Source organism: Pseudophryne corroboree, chromosome 8, assembly GCF_028390025.1.
Source record: "Pseudophryne corroboree isolate aPseCor3 chromosome 8, aPseCor3.hap2, whole genome shotgun sequence".
In the NCBI taxonomy this organism is placed as follows: domain Eukaryota; kingdom Metazoa; phylum Chordata; class Amphibia; order Anura; family Myobatrachidae; genus Pseudophryne; species Pseudophryne corroboree.
The window spans coordinates 122229076-122255235 of NC_086451.1; the positions used below are offsets into that span (position 1 = coordinate 122229076).

The 26160-nt window shown below is 44.7% G+C and overlaps 2 protein-coding genes across 3 annotated transcripts in view; one reads left to right on the forward strand and one right to left on the reverse strand.

Annotated features, from left to right (window-relative positions):
• ASTN2 (astrotactin 2) overlaps positions 1-26160 on the forward strand; it is a 1124462-nt gene that overhangs the window by 847331 nt on the left and 250971 nt on the right. The window lies entirely within an intron of this gene.
• TRIM32 (tripartite motif containing 32) overlaps positions 14061-26160 on the reverse strand; it is a 33338-nt gene continuing 21238 nt past the window's right edge. For both annotated transcript variants that reach the window (XM_063936907.1, XM_063936908.1), the window contains exon 2: positions 14061-16464. In XM_063936907.1, the coding sequence (XP_063792977.1) occupies positions 14524-16458 (1935 nt within the window). In that variant the 5' untranslated portion in view covers positions 16459-16464 and the 3' untranslated portion in view covers positions 14061-14523. The remainder of the gene's footprint in view (positions 16465-26160) is intronic.

The window sequence follows — 26160 nt, forward strand, 5'->3', positions numbered from 1 at the left end:
TACTAAATTTCACCCCTCATCTTCTTGTTTTTAGAGGTAATCAGAGTGTGGATTTCAGCTTTAATACAGCACTGTACAGTATACTGGAATCTATTATCCAGAATTTTTGGGGCATAGGCTTTTCCAGTTGAAGTATTTTCCAGAATTTGCGGAGAGACATTCATAAGCTTCTATTGCGTAACGCCATCTAAAGATAGAGTAACCCGCTGGGTTCAAGCTCTGTAATGTATTGCATTCTGAGCTTGGTACATATGGGAAATGTGGCCAAATTCCGAAACTGGTAGTTTTCAGATTTTTGGCCTCATTTTTCCTTTAGTATTTGGTTTAATAGCAGTTTAAGATTATCATTTTAGATTTTTGGGTTCAGTTCTACATTTACAGAATGTATAAACTAATGGAAGTAACTTAACCTTCCACTCTAAGGATTTAATGACTTTGCAGGTCCATTGTAAACAGCAGTAACACACTGACTTGTTAAAGGGGAAATCAAGCATACAGTAAGAGAACATTGATGAACCACTGTTGGAATGGCATCTCACATGGTGTGGGATGCATGGCCATATTTGTCATATGCACCAAGCTCTGGAATGTGATACATTCCAGAGCTTGGACCAGGTAGGAAATGCTATCTGTACAGTGAATCCGGAAAGTATTCACAGCGCTTCACTTTTTCCACATTTTGTTATGTCACAGCCTTATTCCAAACTGGAATACATTTTTATCCCTCAAGTCTGTTAAGAGGATCTTCAGCTACTAATATTTATTATTTATTTATTAACAGTTTCTTATATAGCGCAGCAAATTATGTTGCGCTTTACAATTGGAAATAACAATGATATAACAAACTTGGTGATAACAAACAGTCATAGAGGTAGGAAGGCCCTGCTCGCAAGCTTACAATCTATAGGGAAATAGGCATGGATACACAAGGATAGGTGCTATCTATTGCATAGTTGTCCGCTAGATTGCAAAGGTTCTTGGTGGGCTGTATGATATTGTCATACAGCAATGATGACCCAGGTTCAAGAGGAAGGGAAAGTGAAGAATGAGAAGACATGTGAGGATATGTGTGGACTGTGTAGAGTGGATGCAATTTGATAGGAAGGTTTATGAAAGTTACGTGGGCGGTTCTGGAATTTGATATGCTTGCCTAAAGAGGTGAGTTTTCAGGGAACGCTTGAAGGTTTGGAGACTAGAGGAGAGTCTTATTGTGCATGTAGGGCATTCCACAGAGTGGGTGCAGCCCGATGAAAGTCCAGCAATCGTGAGTGGGAGCGAGTAATGAGTGTGGATGAGAGACGCAGGTCTTGTGAAGAGCGAAGGGGTCGGGTTGGGAGATATTTTGAGATAAGCGAAGTGTTGTACGTTGGTGTGGTTTGGTTAATGGCCTTGTGTGTGAGTAAAAGTATTTTATATTGAATGCGGTAGAATACAGGTAACCAATGGAGGAACTGACAGAGTGGATCTGCAGACGATAAACGTCTAGCGAGGAAGATTAGCCTCGCTTCTGCATTCAGAATGGATTGTAGTGGTGAGAGTCTAGTTTTGGGAAGACCAATTAGGAAACTATTGCAATAATCAATGCGGAAGATAATGAGAGCGTGGCTTAGAGTTTTAGCAGTGTCTTGTGTAAGGTATGGTCGTATTCTGGATGTTTTTTAGATGCATGTAACATGATCTTGAGACAGATTGAATGTGGGGAACAAAGGACAGATCAGAGTCAAGGATGACACCTAGGCAGCGAGCTTGTGGGGTAGGGTAGAGAGTCAAGTTTTCAACAGTGATAGAGATATCAGGTTGGTACCTACTATTGGCCGGTGGAAATATAATTAATTCTGTCTTTGAAATATTAAGTTTGAGGTGGCGAGATGTCATCCAGGATGAAATGGCAGAAAGGCATTCAGTGACACGGTCCAGTACAGATAGGGACAAGTCAGGGGAAGATAGGTAGATTTGAGTATCATCTGCGTACAGATACTGAAATCCAAAAGAGCTGATTCATTTACCAAGAGATGAGGTATAAATCGAGAAAAGCAGAGGACCCAAGACTGAGCCTTGCAGTACTCCAACTGAAAGAGGTAGCGAAGAGTAGCTAGATTCAGAGAAGCGAGCACTGAAGGAGTGTTTAGTTAGGTAGGATAGGAACCAAAAAAGGGCTGTGTCTTTAAGACCTAGGGATTGTAGTGTCTGTATGAGAAGAGAGTGGTCTACAGTGTCAAATGCAGCAGATAGATCTAAAAGAATAAGCAGTGAGTAATGGCCTTTAGACTTCGTAATGACCAAATCATTAACCACTTTAGTCAGTGCTGTCTCTGTGGAGTGTTGGGAACGGAAGTCTGACTGAAGTGGGTCCAATAAAGTGTATGAGTTAAGAAAGTGTGTGAGTCGGGTGTAGGCAAGTCTCTCAAGTAGCTTAGAGAGACAAGGGAGCTGAGAGATAGGGTGGTAGTTTGAGAGAGCATTAGGGTCAGAATTTTTTTTAAAAATGGGAGTAATCACTGCATGCTTGAAGAGTGAAGGAAAAATACCAGTAGAGAGAGATTACAGATTTAGTTAAGGTAGGGATGAGCACCAGACACAGAGCTTTATTTGTGAGGGTAAAGGATCAAGAGAAGAGGTAGTAGAGAAGCAGGATGAGAAGAGTGATACTTCATCTTCATTTGTGGGATCAAATGAAGAGAGAGTGCCAGAGGGTTCAGGTAAAGAACAGAGCAGGTCACTGGCTGCCGAAGAGCATACCATTTCATCTCGGATCTTATCAATCATCTCCTTGAAGTAGGAAGCAAGATCCTGTGCCTTGATAGTGGTTGGTGGGGTAGGTGAGGGAGGATTCAGAAGTGATTGAAATGTATTAAAGAGTCGTTTGGGGTTAGAGGCTTGAGCAGAGATAACAGTTTGGAAATATGTTTGTTTGGCAGTGTCCAGGGCATTTCTATAAAAGAGTGGTAGACAGTCTTATATGTGAGGAAGTCACTTGAAATACAAGATTTACGCCACTGACGTTCAAGTTTTCGTGTGAGTTTTTGTAGTTGTCTTGTTAATTTGGAGTGCCATGGTTGACATCTAGGCCTACGTGGAGTGTGATGGGTAGCTGGAGCCACTTCATCAAGGGCTAGTTCTAGAGTCTCGTTCAGGTGTGATACAGCCATCTCAGGAGAGGTGAATGCAGAAATAGGTGAAAGCAGTTGTTGGAGTGAAGTGGAAAGTTCTTGAAGATTAATTGTGTTAATATTTCTGTGGGTTTGAGAAAGATTGGAGGACTTCAGCAACACAGGGTTTGAATTAACGGAGGAGAGCATGCAGGTGATAAGGTTGTGATCTGAGAGGGGGAAAGGAGTGTTAATGAGTTCAGAGACGGAGCATAGTCTGGTGAATACTAGATCAAGGCAGTGGCCCTCCTGATGAGTAGAGGTGTCGGTCCATTGGGAGAGGCCAAGAGAGGAGGTTAGAGAGAGTAGTTTGGAGGCAGGAGCAGCAGATTTTGGACAATCAATAGCAATATTGAAATCACCCATGATAATGGTGGAGATGTCAGAGGATAGGAAGTGAGGGAGCCATGCAGAAAGATCTTCCAGAAATTGTTTGGGATGCCCAGGTGGGCGGTAGATAGCTGCAACACGCAGAGAGAAAGGAGAGTAAACCCTAATGGAATGTACTTCAAATGAGGTAAATGTGAGTGATGGAACCTGTGGTAGGACAGTGTACGCGAAAGATTGGGAAAGTAAAAGTCCAACTCCTCCTCCTTTATGTTACCAGGCCTGGAGGTGTGTGTAAAGTGGAGACCACCATGTGCCAGTGCTGCAGGGGAGGCTGTGTCAGATTGTGTGAGCCAGGTTTCTGTTATAGCCAGCAGATTGATGTTGTTGGATATGAAGAGGTCATGGATGGATGTTAATTTGTTACAAACAGAGCGTGCATTCATAAGGCACATTTTAGTGATCTGGAGGGTGATGGAAGACATGTGATGTTTATGAGGTTAGCTGGATTTCTATTTTGCTGTGAATCAGGTTAATGTGAGCGATGCAAGTGGCTGGGACCTGGATTTGGTGAAATGTCACCAGCTATCAGAAGCAGAAGTGAGAGATAAATGTGAGTGTCAGAGGTTTGTGAAAGTTTTTTATGGTGAGAGGTTGTAGATGTTATTGTCAATGAGTATAGGGAAGTAGAAAGCTCAGGAGTGCTAATAAGAGGGGAGTGTATAATTGAGGGGGCAACATGTACAGAGGGCTGAGTTGCTGCGAGACTGAATGATGCAATGGTCTTTATGAACACTCCATGAAGAGCAATGCAGAAAATCAATTTGTAGTAGTTTGTTTGAGATTAAACCAGTGTTATCTAGGCTTAGAGTGTAAGGTTTCACTTGTACAAGTTAAAAGTTCAGGTGCCTATTTACTGTTGTTGTTCCGCTGTATGTTAGCTGTGCATGATAGAGCAAAGTGACAAACAGGTATGTACAGTCACATGTAAATCACAATGTAACTGATTTTATACAAAATTGGTTGCATTTTGTTCTTAGAGGTCATGAGGTTTGTAGTTGGTAAAATATATACATACGTTGAAATGCGCAGATGATTTAGATTGGGAATGAAAGGAAGGGTGGTTGTTTTTCTGCAACGTCGGTGGGATGTTTCCGTCTGTTTTCGTCCTGGGTAGGTCTATATTGTAATATTTTCTTAACCCTTTTAATACAACCCTGATCAGCCCGGCTGATCAGCCTAGCATCTTTCCTTATGAATGGTAAGTATCCATGTGTGTCTGATAATTGCAATGAAGGCCTAACACTCCACCCTCTTTTACAGAGCATGCCATAAAACTCAACTAAAACAAACACTGAGATAGCAGTTACCAACTATTTCAAAGTTGCAATAAAGTATCATCCCAGAATACAATATAGCTTATAATATACAAATTGACAGTGTAGGCTACCTAGTATAATATCAATATCACTGCAGCATGTATATTCTGAGCAGATCCAAACTGCAAATGAGTGTAGGTTACCTAGTATAATAAAAATATAACTGCAGCATGTATATTCTGAGCAGATCCAAACTGCAAATCAGTGTAGGTTACCTAGTATAATAACAATATCACTGCATCATGTTACCAATAGTGTCTTTGTACACTTTGTCAGATTATCCATACACACTATACATTATTAACATGTCTTTCAGATATATTGCATCTGCCGTATAGCACCGCAAATGTGATATCTTTACTAGTCTTCAAACTTAAACTGGGTGTACACACTTAAAGATGAGGAAGACAAAATATTGATGATCATCTCTAGACTCAATATATTGTCCAGGGTGTGCCCAGCATTAGGGTGTGCACACGCGATGAGATCCTTGCTATGCCCGATTTTCACTTGTGATTTCCCTTGAACTCCCTGGAACCCAGATAGCACAGATTTGACTAACTTTTCTTGAGATATGGACTATGTGTGCTTACGATTTTGGCTTATGTGAGATGTCATTGACATGTGAGATGAACTAGACAGTACACCGATCTAGCAAGGATTGACTTGCCTGCACAGTCTATCTTTTCTTGCGATGCCGACCTGGCGGGACCGCGCATCGGGATCAAATCGGGATCGCACTTTCACCTTGTGATCTGCACTAACTTTTCTTGCGATTTTGACTATATAGTCAAAATCAAAAGAAAATATCTCACCGTGTACACACACCCTAATAGTGCCTTGAGAACTGTGGGCCTAATTCAGACCTGGATGCTGCTGCAGCACCGTTTGCAGGCTGAGATGCAACGGCATCTCACTTGTGCAACCACCTGTCTGGTTGACAATGCAGGTGTGTGTCAGGACCATTTGCGGGGTGGGACGCAGTGGCACACAACCATTGCAACTTGAAACATGGCTGGTAGCCCCCTGCCTTCACAGCTGGGGTGTGTAGGCTGAGGGCTACTCGAAACATGCAAAAGCATTGCCACTGTGCTATGCTTTCGCATGTCTGCGGTGGGAAAGGTGGATCCGGCATGCGGGACGAACTTGCCCTGTGCTGGGTTTCCCCCCACATGTCTAAGAATCTGATCATAGATGTGTGTTTTTTTGCACATCCACGATCAGGTCAGAATTATCCCGAGTTTGGAAAACAAACATATAGACAAATCTAGCTGCTCATCTGAGCTTGGACTTCCGATTCTGGCCATGTCAAATAAACCAATGCTCAGCAAATCTACCATAACTGTATAATTTATTATTATTTATATTGGCCAAGAAATGCCACATTGCGGTACAATGGGGAAATAGAATATAATAGATAAGAAGGCTGAACAAGCAATACACAGAAGAAACAAAAAGAAGTATATGTTTAACAATACCATACATGTTAATAGGCAAGGTAAAGAACATGCAGAAGGAATGTTGCACGGAAATGTATATGGGTGAGGTGGGAGCAGACAAGAGAGTGGTTTGGGGGAAGTACACATAAAGCCTTACAATCTAAAGGGGTGGTGCAAAGCTAAGTTATGGGTTGGGAACATGGGGTAGTCATTCCGAATTGATCACTCGCTAGCTACTTTTTACAGCACTGCGATCAGATAGTCGCCGCCTATAGGGGAGTGTATTTTCGCTTTGCAAGTGTGCGAACTCCTGTGCAGCCGAGCTCTGCAAATACATTTTGTGCAGTTTCTGAGTAGGTCTGAACTTAGCCCTTACGATCACTTCAGCCTGTCTGGTCCCGGAATTGACGTCAGACACCCGCCCTGCAAACGCTTGGACACGCCTGCGTTTTTCAAAAACACTCCCAGAAAATGGTCAGTTGACATCCATAAACGCCTTCTTCCTGTCAATCTCCTTGCGATCGGCCATGCGAATTGATTCTTCGTTAAATCCATCGCTCAGCAACAATCTGCTTTGTACCCATACGACGCGCCTGCACATTGCGGTGCATATGCTTGCGCAGTAGTGACCTGATCGCTCCGCTGCGAAAAATGCCAGCATGCGAACAGGTCGGAATAACCCCCATGGAGCAAGAATATGGGCAGGGCAAGCAACAATCTCATTAGGTGGAAGACTAACAACAACCTGTCTGTGTCTACAAAGCTAAAGAAATCAGCAAGGTACGTCTATTAAAAGGAGAGTTATGATAGACTTACCATTGTTAACTCTCTTTCTGCGAGGTATATTGAGTTCCACAGGGAAAACAAACATCGGGGTGTAGAGTGGATCTTGATCCAGAGGCACCAACTGGCTAAAGCTTTAGCTGTCCCAGGATGTATTGCGGCCTCCTCTATAACCCCGCCTCCAGGCACTGAAAGCTCAGTTTCATTAACCAGTCCAATGCAGGAGCAAGCAAGAGAGAATGCAGATGTTAGTCCAGAGGTTCCCAGATGCGGTCCTCAAGGCATCCCAACAGTCCAGGTTTTAGGTATATCTATGGCTCAGCACAGATGGTTAACTCAAATTGACTAAGGTGCTAATTAAGTCACCTGTGGCCAAGCATGGATACGATTAAAACCAGGACCATTGGGGTGCCTTGAGAACAGCATTTGGGAACCTCTGTGTTAGTCACATACAGGCTCGGCGCTACCCGCTCAGCAAAGGGATGCAGAGCAGGTAGGTGCCAGGCCAGGAGAGGCGCTGTCTCTGCTGCTGCTTTGCCTGTCACACTATATGACAGGCAGCAGCGTCGGCAGCTTGGAGCCTCCTCTCCCCCTCACCTGTGACAGCGGGGTTGGTCGAGTTGGTCCGGGCTGAAAAGGGGGCTACACGGGAATGGGGGGGCGGAGCTACACTGACTGCTGCTGCTTTGGCCAACCAGACTGTTAGGTAAGTGAAGGGAAAGAGAGAGAGAGTGTGTATACATATGTGTGTGTGTGTGTGTGTATATATATATATATATATATGTGTGTGTGTGTGGGGGGGGGGGCGGGGTTGTTTGTATAAGTGCCATTTCTGTGGGCATTACATATAAGCATCACCACTACTATGGGCATTACATATAAGCATCACTACCACTATGGGCATTACATATAAGCATCACTACCACTATGGGCATTACATATAAGCGTCACCACTACTATGGGCATTACATATAAGCGTCACTACCACTATGGGCATTACATATAAGCAGCACTACTACTATGGGCATTACGTAAAAGCGTCACTGCTACTATGCGCATTACGTATAAGCGGCGCTACTGCTATGGGCATTAAATATAAGCGGCACTAATACTATGGACATTACGTAAAAGCAGCACTGCTACTATGGACATTACGTAAAAGCAGCACTGCTACTATGGGCATTATGTAAAAGCGGCACTACTATGGGCATTACGTAAAAGCGACGTTGCTACTTTGTGCATTATGTATAAGCGGTGCTACTACTGTGGGCATTATGTTTAAATGGTGCTACTACTATGGACATTACGCATAAGAGGCACTACTACAATGGGCATAACATATAAGGGGTGCAAATACTATCGGTGTTACTTATAAGTGGCGCTACTACTATGGGCATTACGTATAAGGGGCGCTGCTACTGCGACCATTACGTATACAGGGTGCTATTACTATCTATGGCCATTATGTGTATAAGTGGCACTACTACTTGCTGTGTAATGTGAATACGATTGTGCTACTGTGTGGCGTTAATTGAAATGGGGGTACTTTGTGTGGCCACGCACTTCCTTGTGAGACCACACCCCTTTTTCCAGCGCACGCTGTCCCTTTATAAAGTGTGGGAGGGCGCAAATTTATAGTTTGCAGGAGGGCGCCGAACACCCTAGCACCGGCCCTGGTCACATAGAACCACATTCTCACGACAGGAGACGGTACCAGCGGCTAATGCCATACAATCCAAAGAAGCAAAGGTGCGTGAGGGTGGGTGTCCTGTGGAACCAATGTACCTCGCCGAAAGACAGTTAACAATGGTAAGTACCATAACTTTCCTTTTCTGCAGTAGGTTACATTGGTTTCCAGAGAAAATATCAGGGATGTCCTAAAGCAGTTCCTCAAGTGAGGGAACGCCCCTTAGCATATGTGAGAATCCGGTGTCCAAAGGAAGCATCCTGGGAGGCAAAGGTATCAAAGGCATAGAACTTAAGAATCGTGTTCACTGAGGACCACGTAGCCACCTTGCACAATTGTTCTGCGGACGCATCACGGCATGCCGCCCAAGAAGGTCCAACAGACTGAGTAGAATGGGCTAAAATAGCAGCAGGAGCTGGGAGTCCAGCCTGTGCATAAGGTTGTGCAATAACCATTCTAATCCATCTGGCCAAGGTTTGCTTGTTTGCAGGCCAGCTACGTTTGGGGAAACAAAACAGGACAAAAAGGGTATCTGACTTCCCGATAGAGACAGTCCTCTCCACATAGATACGGAGAGCCCTTACCACATCCAAAGAACGTTCTTTGGAAGACAAAGAAGGCCGGGACCACAATCTCTTTGTTAAGGTGAAAAGATGACACCACTTAGGCAAATAACCTGGTCGAGTTCGTAGAACCGCCCAGTCACAGTGAAATATCAGAAAGGGTGGACGACAGGACAAAGCACCTAAGTCCGACACCCGTCTTGCAGAGGCAGTAGCCAGCAAGAACAGTACCTTGGCTGTGAGCCATTTAAGGTCAACCGATTCATGAGGTTCAAATGGAGACTCTTGCAGGGCATGCAGTACAAGAGACAGACCACATGGAGCCACAGGAGAACAACCCTGAGTGAAAGTATAAACATCAGGTATAGATTCAAATTTTATCTGAAACGATACTGACATGGCAGATATGTGAACCTTGAGGGAGGCCAGACGAAGGTCTAAGTCCAGTCCTCTTTGCAGAAAAGTCAGAATTCTGGAAGTTCTGAACCTATAGGCATCATAATTCTTATCAGCACACCAGGTGAAGTTAGAATTCCAAACCCTGTAATAAATCTGGGCAGAGGCCGGTTTGTGGGCCTTCAACATAGTTTGAATAACCGCCTCGAAAATCCTTTGGCCCTCAGGAGTGATGCTTCAAGAGCCATGCCGTCAAAGCCAGTCTGGCCAGGTCTGGATAGAGACAAGGGCCCTGAACGAGGAGGTCTGGTCACTGAGGAAGTGGATGCCCTGTCGACAGATCCTGCAGGTCTCAGAACCAATGCCATCTGGGCCACGCTGGAGCGACTAGAAGTAGCATTCCTCCTTCCTGTTTGAACTTCCATAGGACCCTGGGCAGGAGCGACACTGAAGAGAAACACGTAGGGCAGCCGAAAGTTCCATGGAACCACCAGTGCATCCACGAACACTTCTTGAGGATCCCTGGTCCGAGATCCGAAGACAGGAACCTTGTGATTGTATCGAGATGCCATGAGGTCTACGTCCGGTAGGCCCACTTGTCCACTAGGAGTTGAAAGAGTTCTGGATGAAGACTACAGTCTCCGGCGTGCACGTCCTGGCGACTGAGGAAGTCCCAGTTTAGGACACCCGGCATTAGCACTGCCGATATGGTTGGCAGATGGCGTTCCACCCAACAAAGGATTTTTGACACTTCTATCAATGCTATACAGTTTTGAGTGCTGCCTTGATGGTTTATGTATGCCACCGTGGTGGCATTGTCTGATCATACTTGAACAGGTGTGTTCCGTCACAGAGGCAGGGCAAGAGATAGTGCATTGAACACTGCCCTCAACTCCAGAATATTTATTGGGAGGAGCTATTCCTCCTTTGTCCAACGACCTTGAAAAGAGTGTTGCTCCAACACCGCTCCCCATCCTCTCAGACTGGCGTCCGTTGTCAGCAGGACCCAGTCGGGGATCCAGAAGGGATGGCCCCTGCTCAATTGCTGGTCCTGGAGCCACCGGGTCAGCGACAGACGAACCTCCAGAGGTAAAGAGATCATGTGAGATCTGATCCGCTGAGGTAGGCCGTCCCACTTGGAAAGGATTAACCGTTGTAGAGGGTGGGAACTAAATTGGGCGTACTCTACCATTATTTAGCCATTAAAAGTTCATTAGTGTTTTATTGCCATAGTAACAGGCCTAAAATACATTGGCAATTCAACAAATTGAAACCAATAATGTCCAAAAAATGTAACTGAGCCTCTTTAAATAATGTCCGAGTTAATCAGGAAATTCCATTTACAGGGAACCGCATCGGTGTATAAAACGCAACTTAAGGCACATACACACTTGCCGATAAATTGAGCGACGTCGCTCATTTTCCCCCTCTCTGAGCGACGTCGCTAATTTTATCGGCAAGTGTGTATGCCGCCAGCGACGACCGATGCGCGGCACCGTGGGTCGGCAACTATTGTCGCTGTCGCCAGTGCATGCATGCAGGATCTGGACTGTCATCCACGACCTGCATGCAGGGCTGATGGAGGCATGACGTCACTGAGCGATACGAGTGGTCATATCGCTCAATGTGTACAGTCAGCCGCCGACCGGCCGGCCCGGGAGGGGAAACATTAGACGACAACGCTCACAGAGCGACATCGTCTAATGTGTATGGACCTTTAGTTTTCACAGAATAAGAAGCTTTTGTTGATTCAGAAAGCCCCCAATCACTACTTATTGTTTTTGGTCTAGTCGAGTTCAAGAAAATGATTACTACTTCTTTACAAAAAGTGTTTAATAATGACAGATAGACATTTCTCTTCTAATCACAATGTTCTTTTATTTAATTACAGTTGACATTTTACAGTTGGGGTGGTTTGGTTTTACATTCAGAAGGCATAACTTAAACTGCATGTAAGGCTTGCTCTAGTATCACAGTGTGTAATCCAATACAAGCCAAATACGGATTATGACCTTATTGTTATAGGTCATGTTGGTAATTGAATTGGTAGCAGCCTGTGTGCAGTCACCTTCTGTGCAAAATAGTGAGGCTAAAAGAATTTGGTCTGCTGCATCACCTATGCACTAAAGGGCTATTTGGCCTCCAATGTTTATGGCCAATCTGGACACTGTTCCCAACACTCACATCAAGTGGAAAGATCGGCTTAGGGCCCTCATTCTGAGTTGATCGCTCGCTAGCTGCTTTTAGTAGCAGTGCAAATGCTAAGCCGCCGCACTCTGGGAGTGTATCTTAGCTTAGCAGAAGTGCGAATGAAAGGTTGGCAGAATAGTGCGGACATTTTTTCAAGCAGTTTCAGAGTAGCTGCAGACCTACTCCTTCCTTGCGATCACTTCAGACTGTTAGGTTCCTGGTTTGACGTCACAAACACGCCCTGTGTTCGGCCAGCCACTCCCAGTTACCACCCAGAAACACCTACTTCCTGTCAATCATTAGATGATCAGCAGAGCGACTGAAAAGCGTCGCTCGACCTTGTGTAAAACTGCATAGTTTTTTGTGAAATTACTTTGCACATGTGCACTGCGGCCCGTATGCATGCGCAGAAATGCCGATTTTAAGCCTGTTCGCTACGCTGCAAACTCAGAATGACCCCCCTATGTGTGGCCACCATACTGGGAACTAATGCCTGAAGATACAGAACAAAAAAAATGTAAAATTTTATTTATAATACATATATATATATATATATACACACATATACACACACACACAGTACATACACACACATATATACATTGATTGATATATATATATATATATATATATATATATATATATATATATCAAAGGAGGAATCAGCGGCACTCAGCAGTCTGTTTTGCAAAGTGAAGAAATTATTTAATGCAGTCCTACGGCGTTTCGGGGACTAGGCCCCGTCTTCAGGGACAAATCATTCGTGTATGATTTGTCCCTGAAGACGGGGCCTAGTCCCCGAAACGCCGTAGGACTGCATTAAAGAATTTCTTCACTTTGCAAAACAGACTGAGTGCCGCTGATTCCTCCTTTGCTATATTGGATCTTGCCATAGATCACAGAGGGCACCGCAGCAAGTATTCCAGCATACCCATATCGAGTGCCGAATCTATTACCGCTATTTATATATATATATATATATATATATATATATATACATACATACATACATACATACACATACATACATACTTATACACACACTATATATCTATCACAAAACATGAGATTTGGTCCTTCATTATAACAAACAGTATCTAACTACTAACTTTTCCTTTTTACTTTTGAAGAGTTCCCATGTTTAAAGATTGGGCCTTAAATAATACCCCTAATACAGCTACTTTTATTAGCAGCTGCAAAGCTGGAGAGGGTTTCCCCTTGCCTGCTAACTTGTCAACTCTTCTGCTGCATGTGCGGTGCATAGAAATCTAACTGCTCCCTACTCATCCCAACAAGGTCATTCACTTGTCATTGAAGTCCCAGTCCCAGCACTAATAGCTTGCTGGTGAATGTTATAGATGGAACATGTCCATTATTCCCTAGCCATAGGAAGAAGAGGACACAACTGCCACGCAGCCATGGGGAAAACAGGCTGCTGTTACAGATAAACAAGATACAAGTAACGTCCAGTGCGTGATGGATAGGGGTGAGACTGGAGAAAAATAGATTAGTTTAGGCACAACTTGTGTTGCCACATGTAACCTGACACGTTCCATGCGGGTAAATTGGGAAAATAATGTATATGCATGTTGGTGCAGTTTGCATATAAGAGGCATATTATTCTTTATAGACAAAATTTCATCCAACAATCATCCACAGCCCCGCTGAATACTATTTTCATTACATTCAATTTTAGTAAAAGAAAACAAGAAACCTAACAAGTCCTGAGGTCCTGTAAAACCCTCCCCTTTTTTTTCTTACCTCTTTCCTCAAAGTGCCGTTCCAGGACATACGAGGCATGCATAAACAATTTATATGTCATGTATAGAATAGAAAGTAATCCCTTCTACCAGGCAGATACCGTACCCAAACTCACTAGGAACTTCCGGGGATTGATTGAACCCTTCAGTCAACATTGCAGTCTGTTCATAGGCTTGCATTGGGGGGCACCACTGCAATTTCTGCATCTTACTATGCAAAGAACACTTTGCTATACAGATATACTACTAAATATACATCATAGTATTTATACATGTTATATATGTGCAGAGATGGCTTACTATCTGCATACATCAAATTGTGTACTTAAACTGCTGCAAAATTAAAAATAAACATTTGTACATGATTCATAAAATACAATGTCCAAATAGCAAAGATTTTCTTTATTCTTGCAATATAGGCCACACCACCGCTATATAAGTTTCAGAACAACTCCTTCTCTGCTCTCATTTATTAAAAGATTCTGTATTAGTCGATATGGAGTGGATTGAGAGACATAATACCAGATGATATTATAAAAGTAGAATATAAAGTTGAACAATACTCCCTATAATAAAGACAAGGTTATTGATTTTATTTTACAATTGTTAGAGCTTGAAAGCCTCTATCCAATTCCTTACTTTTAGTGGTTTGAGATACTGTATGAATCTCTGAATCCCGTAGCTCGTATGGTGCAATTTCCTTTCAGCTTTTCGGTATCGGTGAATGTGGAAAGGTTGAGTGGTGCATAGATTGCTAATTTCTTTTTAAAGTGCCTTATAGCAAATTCTCACTAGAAAGACTTTCAGCATGTAGCATATGCTGAAACAGATTAATTCACATAATTTCTTCTTAAGGTGAGGAATACCTGCGTGTATTATAACTGTATATTTTAATACAATGATCCCAACAATCCAGCACCAACAGCTGTCCCTTTGGAGTCACAGAAACTCCAACAGGACATGTCAAGCCCTCCTTTATTAAGACACTATAACCCCCACTTTTAGGAAAATGAAGAATTTCTTTACGTCCACTATCAGCAACAATCAAATCTCCCCGAGTCCCAACACACATCCCTGCAATGCAACGGAAGTCCTCATTCTCAGAGAAGAAGTGGCTGATTTGTCTTCCTAGCTGACCGTCAGATCCCACAGAGCCAATAGAAAAGCCACCTTCAAGGTTATGTTCACACTGACGGTTTTCCAGGTTCAGACCCAGTCCTTGGGTAAAGAACACAGTTCCTTCCTGGTCACAAGCCACAAACTTTGGGCGCACAGCACTGCAAAGTCGACTGTATTTGACAACACCAAGGCTGCGGTCTACAGTCAGGCACCACAGCTTACCTCCTTCCACATCAGTTACTACAAACTGACCTGTGGGCATGGCTGCAATTCCCCACGGCTTGCTTAGTTGGCTTCTGTGACAAGCAATACAATGTCCCTCCATTGTATATACCTTCACAGAGTTATCGTAGTTGTCAGTTACACCTATCAGTCCATGGCAGTTCATAGTTACCGATAATGGAATTAAGTTGGGAAGATCTGCGCCAAGAAAACTGAGCACAAAAGTGTCGATGCCTGTTGGGCTTCGTCTGATTTCTCTCAAAAAACCTTTTCTGTTGAAGACCTGGATTCTGCAGTTACCTCTGTCAGCCACAAGCACTTCCCCCAGTGCAGTAACATGCAGGCTAACCGGGAGATTAAACATCCCTGGCATATTACCCTTAGAGCCCATCTTCCGCAGAAACTGGCATTGCTGCAAGGTGCGTGCAGCATCTGTGAGCTGAGTGATGGGAGGTGTTGCACAATGCTGAACATTCCCAACTTCTCCCAGTGTCTCCGTGTCATTGTATGTAGCCACTGGAAACACATCTGCAGTAGGCTCTTGTAAATTCACAGTGTATGGTTTCTTGACCACTTGACCTACTTGTATAGGACCAACATGTCCCACCTTGAGAAACTCTACATCTTGCAAGATGAGATCTTGTGGCAAATTAGCAGCAAGCTTTGGTTCTCCTTCCTCCAGCTCTTCCATCAGAGCTGAATCCGACTGCTTTATCTTTAGCATTAGGTAGTCACACCTTGACACAATCTGTACTTCAGAGATGTTTAGAAGGTATGAGTGATCATCCAACAATTGGTTGTTTAACTTTTCTACCTCACATAAAGATGCTGCAAAGTGTTTGCGTGATCGAGCTAGCTCCTCTTGCACATTAAATTCCTCTTTGCTGTAATCTTGCATAACCAATTTGTATTTGTTCTTTATATGCGAGGAAAGGTTGTCCAGAGAGGCTTTTCTCTTTTCCAGGTCCTGCATACATTGTCTCAGACTGGCGAGCCTTTCCTGTAACACGTGGCGGCGCTCATTTGCAGCATCTGTCATTGAAAGTACAGTATGGTCTGAATCAGGATGCGATTCTTCTCGGCACATCTCACATAGAACTAAAGCACAGTTCTTGCAGTAGCTGCGTGGTAGCCGGCGTTTGCACATCTTGCACATCAATCCTGTGACAGCCTGACCTAGGTCTGATGTATTAATAATCTTCAAGATAGTCAAGTTATCAGTCAGCTGAGACAGGTTTGTGACGCGGGTTATCCGGCTACAGAAAGGGCAGCGCACTCCGTTGATATTACTGGTTAGGAGTTTTTCAAGGCACTGTTTACATATTGTATGACCACACTGCAAAAGCTTCGGTCTCATGTGTTCTTCTGTGTATGTCTCCATACATATGGGACACTCAAGTACTTCTCTGAGAGCATCTACATTCAAAGAGGAAGCAGCAGCCATGATTTCCTGTGGAGAAAAAAAAACAGAAATCAAATTCTTAAATCAACATCAATAACTTTTTATTTATTATGTCTGTTGAGAAGTGATTTTTATTATTTCTTTGTATTTATTATACATTATTTATATTTCTTTAACCAACTTTAAACAACATTGTGTACATCAATGGTTCTCAAACTGCGTCCCTCCACCAAGCACTGAATATATTGTAGTAGTAAAACTCCTATGCCTTTTAAATATACATAATCACCAAGGTGGCTGTTGTTTACATAACCGATAAGTAAAATGAAGATAAAAACCTAAACTCTAAAATGGACATTATACTGATTAAAGCAAAAAAGGTTAACTGAAAAGTAATTTAACATTGCAATCCTCGTCCGGCTTCGAGGTAGGGAGGGATCATCTAACTTTTAAGGCTGACGCTGCCAAATAAAGATGTACGATTGTGTGCTTTATAAGATCTTTGCAGATTTTCCTGAGTGAGAAGAAAATTCTGCAAAAATAAATGGTTGTGTAGTGCACTCTACGAACGGTTCTAGAGGCACAGCACCTGGAACTGAATAGGCCACTTAGGGGCTGATTAACAGTTAGGAGCAAATTGGGCAAAAAAGCTGCTTAGTGAAAGCAGAGTCTCATGGGACCTGGTGCGCCAAGATGGCCTGTTTGGTGCGACGGTGAAAAAAATGTATTGGGACAAATCTGTATTTTACTTAAAATGTATAAACCCCTTTCACGCTAGAAGCAAATTCCCAGATTATTGTATGCGAACGCTAGCAACCCAGGATTTTATTTAGTGTGAAAGCAAACTACACGGGACAAAGCCCCGGGTTCCAGACTTGCTCTTTACCAGGGTCGGGGCGGAGACCCGGGAATTTGCCTGCTTGCTAGAACCAGCAAATTCCCGTCAATGTAGTTCAAAAGGGGTATTAGAAACAGGTGCATTTTCCCTTTAAATGTATTGACTGCACCAGTATTTAAATTTAGGATTTAACAATCTCTGCAAATAGGGTTGGCAGGTCAGACATTAGACTCAGGAGACGTATGAAATAAACATGCTTAATCACTGAAACTCAATTAGTTCAAATGCAAGATGCAGGCTTGCACGGTAATGATTGCAATTTGTCATATGTATTTTATATACAGAAACAAATCCAGCACAATGTTATCTATCAGGTACAACATGGTCTGCTCCCAATTTTCTCATTTATTTCCCTAATTCATCAACCTGGACTAATTACTCAAAAGCAGTATGTGCGGGACTGTTATGTAAATATATACATGTAATGCAGGGAGACTCTATGGTTAGTATGCAGGAGTACCTATACAGTTTTATATTACAGGTGAACCACAGTGATAAGTTATTTATACAGCACATACATATTCAGCAGCACTTTACAGAGAATCTACAAACTCCACACAGTTAGGGCAGTGGCGGGACTCGAACTCATGACCTCAGTGCATTTGTCACAAACCTTTTCCCACCCAACAGTAATGTTTAAGAAAACATAGTTTGCACTGGTAATGGGAAGGCTTTGCATTAGTAAATATAGATTTGGGCACTTCACACATATCAGTATCTTGGAGTAAATATGGATTGGTCAGATACATACAGCCTTACAGCCTGCTATTTCTGATAGATATCCTGGCATTCTTCGCACTGTTAGTAGGATGATTCTATTAGTTTCAACAGATGAAACATTAAAGTAGCAAAATACTGTATATTTGTACCCATAGATAGATAGATAGATATTGTATATATATTTCAGCAATACAGTAACATTTGAGGATTTGTTTCCTTAATATGTGCTGATGTAACTGCTGCTGGTGCCATAGTGGATGTCGTGTGAGATCAGAGACGTAGTAATGTTTGAAATATCATAAACTAAGTTCTCATATGATTTTATGAAATTAGGGGGATTAAAAAATAGGATTTTAAATACATACCGGTAGATCCTTTTCTCGTAGTCCATAAGAGATATTGGGGACAGATTAGTACGATGGGGTATAGACGGGTCCAAAGGAGCCAGTGCACTTTACATTTCTTCAACTGGGTGTGCTGGCTCCTCCCCTCTATGCCTCCTCCTACAGGTCAGTTATAGGTAAACAGTGCCAGAAGGAGAATGACATACTTGAGAGAAGGAACATAACAACAAATAACACAAATATACACACCAGCACACCAAAACATAACCGGGCCAGCAACATCAACAGCTGAACAGGTAACACCAAAAAGAGAACCTTCAGAAAGTCACCGCACAGAGGCGGGCGCCCAATATCCCTTATGGACTACAAGAAAAGGATTTACCGGTAGGTATTTAAAATACTATTTTCTCTAGCATCCATAAGGGATATTGGTGACAGATTAGTACGATGGGGATGTCCCAAAGTTTCCAGAATGGGCGGGAACGTGCGGAGACATCTGCAGCACCGCCTGCCCAAACTGGGTATCCTCTTTGGCCAGGATATCAAATTTGTAGAACTTTACAAAGGTGTTCTTCCCCGACCAGGTAGAAGCTCGGCACAGTTGGAGGGCTGAGACTCCACAGGCAGCCGTCCAGGAAGACCCCACCGATCTCAGAGTGGGCCTTCAGAGACTGTGGAACAGGTAAAGCTGCCGACACATAGGCCTGTTGGATAGTAAGCCAAATCCAATGCCCAATAGACTGCTCTGAAGCAGGACAACCCTTTTTCTGCGCATCATTCAGCACGAACAAGGAATCAGTCTATCTGATCCGAGCCGTTCTCTTGACATAGATTTTCAAGGCTCGCACTGCATCCAATTCCTCCGGAGGGGCAGAAGTGCCAGAAGCAGACGGAATCACAATAGGTTGATTCAAGTCAAACACGGATACCACCTTTGCAGAAACTGCTGTCTAGTCCTGAGCTTCGCTCTGTCCTCGTAAAAGATCAAATAGAGACTTTTACACGATAAGGCCCCTAATTCTGGGACACGTTTAGCAGAAGCCAGGGCATGTAACATCACCGTCTTCCACGTGAGTTACTTATCTTCTACCATCATCAGAGGTTCAAACCAGGAGGACTGTAGAAAGTGTAACATCACATCCAAATCCCAAGGTGCCATAGGCGGCACAAACGGAGGTTGTATGTGAAGCACCCCTTGCAAAAAGGTTCTTTACTTCTGGCAGGAAAGCCAACTTCTTCTGGAAGACGGAAAGAGCTGAAACCTGGACCTTAATGGATCCAAGACGTAAGCCTTTATCCACTCCAGCCTGCAGGAAACAAAGGAATCCCCCCAAGTGGAATTCCGCAGATGGATATGTGTGTTCCTCGCACCAAAAGACATATCTCCGCCAGATATGATGATAGTGTTTGATGTCACAGGTTTTCTGGCTTGCACCATAGTGGCAATGACCTTTTTGGAAAGCCTGGTGTGAGTTAAGATGTTCCGCTCAAGTTCCATGCCGTCAAATGAAGCCGCCGTAAGTCCGGGTAGACGAACAGTCCTTGCTGAAGAAGATCTCTACTTAGCGACAGAGGCCAAAGGTACTCTACGGAAATATCCAGAAGGGCAGCGTTCCACACTCTTCGGGGCCAATCAAGATTGCCTGCACTCCTTGGTGCCTGATGCTCTTGAGTACCATGGGGATCAACGGATTCGGAGGAAATAGGTAGATCAGCTAAGGCCAAGGCGTTGTCAGTGCATCCACTGTTCTCGCCTGAGGGTCTCTGGTTCACGAGCAATAGCAACAAAGCTTCTTGTTGAGGCGAGAGGCCATCATGTCGATCTGTGGGCAGCCCCACCTGTCGATCTGTTGAACCACCTAAGGGTGTAGTCCCCACTCCCCTGGGTGGAGATCGTGGCGACTGAGGAAGTCCGCTTCCCAGTTGTCCACCCCATGGAATGAAGATTGCGGACAGTGCTCTTGCATTTCTTTTCGCCCAGAAGAACATTCTTGACACTTCTCGCATGCAGGCTCTGCTTTTTGCCTCTCCTCGTCGATTGATGTACGCCACAGCCGTGACGTTGTCCGACTGAACCTGGATCGCCCGATCCCGGAGTAGAGGGGAGGCCTGAATCAGAGCACTGTAGATGGCCGCAGTTCCAGGATGTTGATCGGAAGGAGGGCTTCTTGGGCAGACCCCCTACCCTGGAACTGCGCCCCCTGGGTGACAGCTCCCCATCCTCTCAGACTCGCTTCCATTGTGAGGAGGATCCAATCCTGAATCCCAAAGCGTCGACCTTCCAGAAATGCACTGCAGGTGGGGCAGATATAACATGTGCAGAGAGTTAGATCTGGGTGGGGTGTGTTCAAACTGAAATCTAAATTACAGTGTAAAAATAAAGTAGCCAGTATTTACCCTGCACATAAATAAAACAACCCAAACAAATCAAACTCGCTCTGCAAACATTATATCTGCCACACCTGCAGTGCACATGGTTTGACCATCTGCTAACAAATTTGCTGCTACGATCAACTCTGAATTACCCCCTATATTTCCTTGCGATACTGACCCCACGGGAGTGTGCATTGGTATCGCAAGCTGCCTAACACTTTGCGATTTGCACTAACTTTCCTCTCCGATTTTGACTATGGGGGTCATTCCGACCCGATCGCTCGCTGCAGTTTGTCGCAGCGCAGCGATCGGGTCGGAACTGCATATGCGCCGGCGCCGCAGTGCGCCGGCGCATGGCAGTCGTCGCTGCCTAGCGATCACCTCTGAGACAGAGGCGGTCGCTGGGAGGGAGGGGGCTGAACGGCGGCGTTAAGCCGCCGTTTAGTAGGCGCGGTCTGGCCAGGCGTGCCGCTGTGACCAGCGGCAGCGACACACAACTCCCGGCCAGCCGCAGGAGCTGCGCTGGCCGGGAGTTACTCCACAAATACAAGAGCATCGCCTCTGTGTGATGCTTTTGTATTTGTGCGGGAGGGCGGCACTGACATGCGTGCTGGGCGTCCCCCCGCATGTCTGAGTTCATGATCGTAGCTGTGCTAAATTTAGCACAGCTACGATCAACTCGGAATGACCCCCTATATAGTCAAAATTGCAAGGATAAATCTCAGTGTGTACACACCTTAAGAGTGTTTGTGCTTTAACAAGAACCCTCCCCACCACCACTATACACACACACACACACACACACACACACACACACACACACACCTTTTACTATTAAACCACACTTACTATAATCAATCTAACCGCTGACTAGAAAGCTAAGCAAAAGCTCACAGTCTCACATCTGGTATGCAGTCATATTGTCGTGGTCACTATGCTGACACCAGAGTGTTGACATTTATGATGCCAACATGGTTAGAATATCAACATCATAAATGTGGACATCTGATATATGTCAATATAGATAGCATGTCGACAATTTGAAATGTCTACATAATGAAAGTGTTAACATGACAGCTAGGCTTATGGTTACACTTACTTTAAGAAGACATTGTCAACATTATAACCATGTCAACAAGTTATCAATGTCGACATTCTCATGTCAATATTATTAATTTCGACATGGTCACTGCTGACTTCATATCCCGGACCCCTCACATCTATGTGTAATGGTAAAAGGTGCAAGAGAGACCTTTGCTGTGGATCAGTATGATTTGCTGATGGACAGAATGCCGGCGGTTAGAATACTGACAGCGGCATCCCATCCATCAGAATCCCGACAGCCCCCCAGGAATCCCCCTTAACACTCCTTTGTGGGTGCCTAACCCTCACCCTCCCTGCTGGGTGCCTAACCCTAACCCTCCTTCCCCGCTACCTAAACCTAATCCTCCCCACTTGATGCCTAACCCTAACCTCCCCTTCTATGTGCCCAACCCTAACCCTCCATCCCCGATCCCTAACATTCCCGGCCCTGCAGCCTAACCCCGTGGCAAGACACAGCAGGGGGGGTGGTAATGTGACGCCGGCATCCCATGCGGTATCAGTATCTCGACGCCGGCATTGCCTCCTACTTCGGGATCCCGGCGCCGGTATATCGTCCGCCGGGATCCCATCTTTCGGGAAGCTCACAGCTTGCCCTTTGCTCTATAGCTGTAGAAGAACTGTACACTCCAGGACGCATTTACTGAGCTAACCCCTCCACACCCGAATGGCATGGGTAGAACTCCTGTCCTCTATACAGACAGTTATAGTGCATTAGGTCACATAATGGCTATCCCAGCAAACCTATTTTGGAATTCAGATCAGGCAATTGGTGTGTGTAGTGACAAATGAGAAACGGAAGGTACAGACTAATAGGGAACCAATGCCGAGCTGAAGCTTTGCTAATCTCACAGCTGAACACTTACAGCTCTAACCTGCCAGCAGCTCCATGCGATAAGAGCAATTTAACTACATAATTTAAACATCAAAACAAGAGAGATCTATTGGCAGTTGCAGTATTCCCTTTTTTACTAACAGATAAATTGTTCACCTCAGGTCATGCTTTGGAAATGGTGCATGAAAAACTTGTTAATATTGTGTGAGTTCTCCTGCTGTGGAATTACATACTAGCTGTGCATAACTAATACATGACCTGTTGTGCTTGCTTGTTATTGTGCAGCACCTGGAGCCTGGAATAAGCAGTGTCTGCAGAAGCATACACCATGATAGTGATGCATTGTCACTATAAATTAATGACATGTTTTTATTTGGGCAAATTGATGGTGTTGCTGAGGAAAACATCTCACAGACAACCTATGTTAATTATAAATAAGGAGGAGGAGAAAATACTACGGGGAAATATAAAGTCCATTTTTTCTCTATTTTTAAATTGATCAATCACTAAAAAAACGCCTCCTTGCCACAAAGAAAAAAAAATTAGAATTCATACAATATGCAATGAACTTGATCAGTTTTAAAAATGGGAACTCTCTTCCATTTGTTTCAGTTTGTGCACCGCTTCCATTTATTTCTTTGGGCTGGTGTGGTTTAAAGTTAGAAATAACTGCCACCCATCCGACAAAGCCATAACCAGCCTGAGTGTTAGGCAACTTGGGCCGGATACCACTATAGCACAGGTTCTCAATCTCGGTCCTCAGGACTAGGGAGGCCAATCCCGGGGCATTTTAGCAATCCCGGGATTTGGGATTGAAAAATGCTCAATCCAGGGATCCCAGGACTGCAGTAGGGATCAGTGTAGGGAGCAGGGAGAGTATATGAGAAGGGCAGCAAGGGAGGGTGGATGTAAGGAGCAGAAAGGGAAGGTGGGTGTAGCGAGCAGGGAGGATGTCAGGAGCAGAGAGGGACGGTGGGTGTAGGTAGCGATAAGTAAATACGACTTACTCTTCTTAGGCGGGCAGAAGCCATGGACACACACACATGCACTGACCGCGCTGGCGGCATTTCAAATGTGGCGCTGGTCGCCAGCCAATCAGAACTGGCAGTCCGGCAGCCAATCAGCAGCCGCGGCTGCTGCCGCTTCCCTGATTGGCTGCCGGTCTGATGCATTTGAAATGGGTCAGTGTGTGTGTCCATGGCTGCTGTAACTACCTCACTGACAGCTGGGGCAGTGCTGTGCTATAGTGCTCAGCGCTGCCCGGCAAAACTGCGCATGCGCACCCCAATCCCGGGGTTGGAGGCTCCAATCCCGGTATTCAAATCCCGGCATTTTTGGGCCAAAATTGGCCTCCCTACGTAGGACCCCACACAGTGCATGTTTTGCTGGTAACCCAGCAGGTGCACAGGTGTATTCATTACTCACTTACCTATTTTAAAAGATCCACAGGTGGAGCTAATTATTTCAATTGTGATTCTGTGAGGAGACCTGCAAAAATAGGATCCTTTTCTCGTAGTACGCAGAGGATGCTGGGGTCCATATTAGTACCATGGGGTATAGATGGGTCCACGAGGAGCCATTGGCACTTTAGGAGTTTGAGAGTGTGGGCTGGCTCCTCCCTCTATGCTTCTCCTACCAGATTCAGTCTAGAAACTGTGCCCGAGGAGATTCATACCAGCTCTCACAACAAGGCAAATCCGGTCAACATGCCGGATAAACTCGCAACAGCTGAAACAGTAAGAACGCAGAACTTACCTAGAAACCAGGCAGTACTGAACTAAATAACCACTGCAGGAAAACATCCGCTACGGACTACGAGAAAAGGATTTACCGGTAGGTAAATTAAAATCCTATTTTCTCTTACGTCCTAGAGGATGCTACGGTCCATATTAGTACCATGGGGATGTACAAAGCTCCCAGAAAACTGCTTGACCAAACTTGAAGTCATCAGAGGCCAAAGTATTGAACTTGTAAAACTTGGCAAACGTGTTCGACCCAGACCAAGTAGCTGCTCGGCAAAGCTGTATAGCCGAGACACCCCGGGCAGCCACCCAGGAAGAGCCCACCTTACGAGTAGAGTGGGCCTTAACAGATTTTGGACACGGCTATACTGCCGTAGAATATGCATGCTGAATGGTGAACCTGATCCAGCGTGAAATCGACTACTTAGAAGCAGGACACCCAATTATCTTAGGATCATAGAGGACAAACAGAGAGTCAGATTTTCTATGACGAGCCGTCCTTTTCACATAAATCTTCAAAGCCTTCACAACATCTAAGGCCTTTGAAGCAATTGAGGAGTCAGCAGCCACTGGCACCACAATAGGTTGGTTGATATAAAAAGCCAACACAACCTTAGGAAGGAACTGCGGACGAGTCCTGAGTTCCGCCCAATCTTCATGGAAGACCAGATAGGGACTTTTACAGGACAAAGCCCCCAATTCCAACACACGTCGAGCAGAAGTTAAAGCCAACAAAGTGACCGCCTTCCACGTGAGAAATTTGATTTCAGACTCCTGTAGAGGCTCAAACCAATCCGATTGGAGGAACTGTAATACCACATCAAGATCCCAGGGTGGCGTTGGCGCCACAAAGGGAGGCTGGATGTGCAGAAACCCTTTCAAAAAGGTCTGAACCTCAGGGAGGACAGCCAATTGTTTTTGGAAGAAAATGGATAAAGCCAAGATCTGGACCTTGATGGAGCCCAATCTTAGGCCCATATCCACACCTGCTTGCAGGAAAAGGAGAAAACGTCCAAGTTGAAACTCCAATGCAGGAAATTTCTTGGACTCGCACTAAGACACATATTTTTTCCAAATTCGATGGTAATGTTTAGACGTTACCCCCTTCCTAGCCTGTATCAGGGTAGGAATAACCTCGCTCGTAATACCCTTCCGAGCTAAGATCTGGTGCTCAACCGCCATGCCGTCAAACGTAGCCTTGGTAAGTCTTGATAAGCGAACGGCCCCTGCAGTAGAAGATCCTCTCGAAGAGGTAGGGGACTTGGATCTTCCAGCAGTAGATCCAGCAGATCCGCGTACCAAGCCCTCCTTGGCCAGTCCAGAGCAATGAGGATTGCCAGAACCTTTGTTCTTTTTATAAGTTGTAGAACTTTTGGAATTAGAGGAAGTGGAGGGAACACATACACTGACGTGAACACCCACGGTGTTACTAGCGCGTCCACCGCCACTGCCTATGGGTCTCTCGACCTGGAACAGTACCTCCTCAGCTTCTTGTTGAGACGGTAGGCCATCATGTCTATGTGAGGAACCCCCCACCAACCGATTGCCTCCTCGAACACCTCCGTGTGGAGGCCCACTTTCCTGGATGGAGATCGTGACTGCTGAGGAAGTCCACTTCCCAGTTGTCTACTCCCGGAATGAAGACTGCTGACATCGCCACCGTGTGCCTTTCTGCCCAGAGGATTCTTATCACCTCTGACATTGCAGCCCTGCTCTTCATTACGCCTTTTC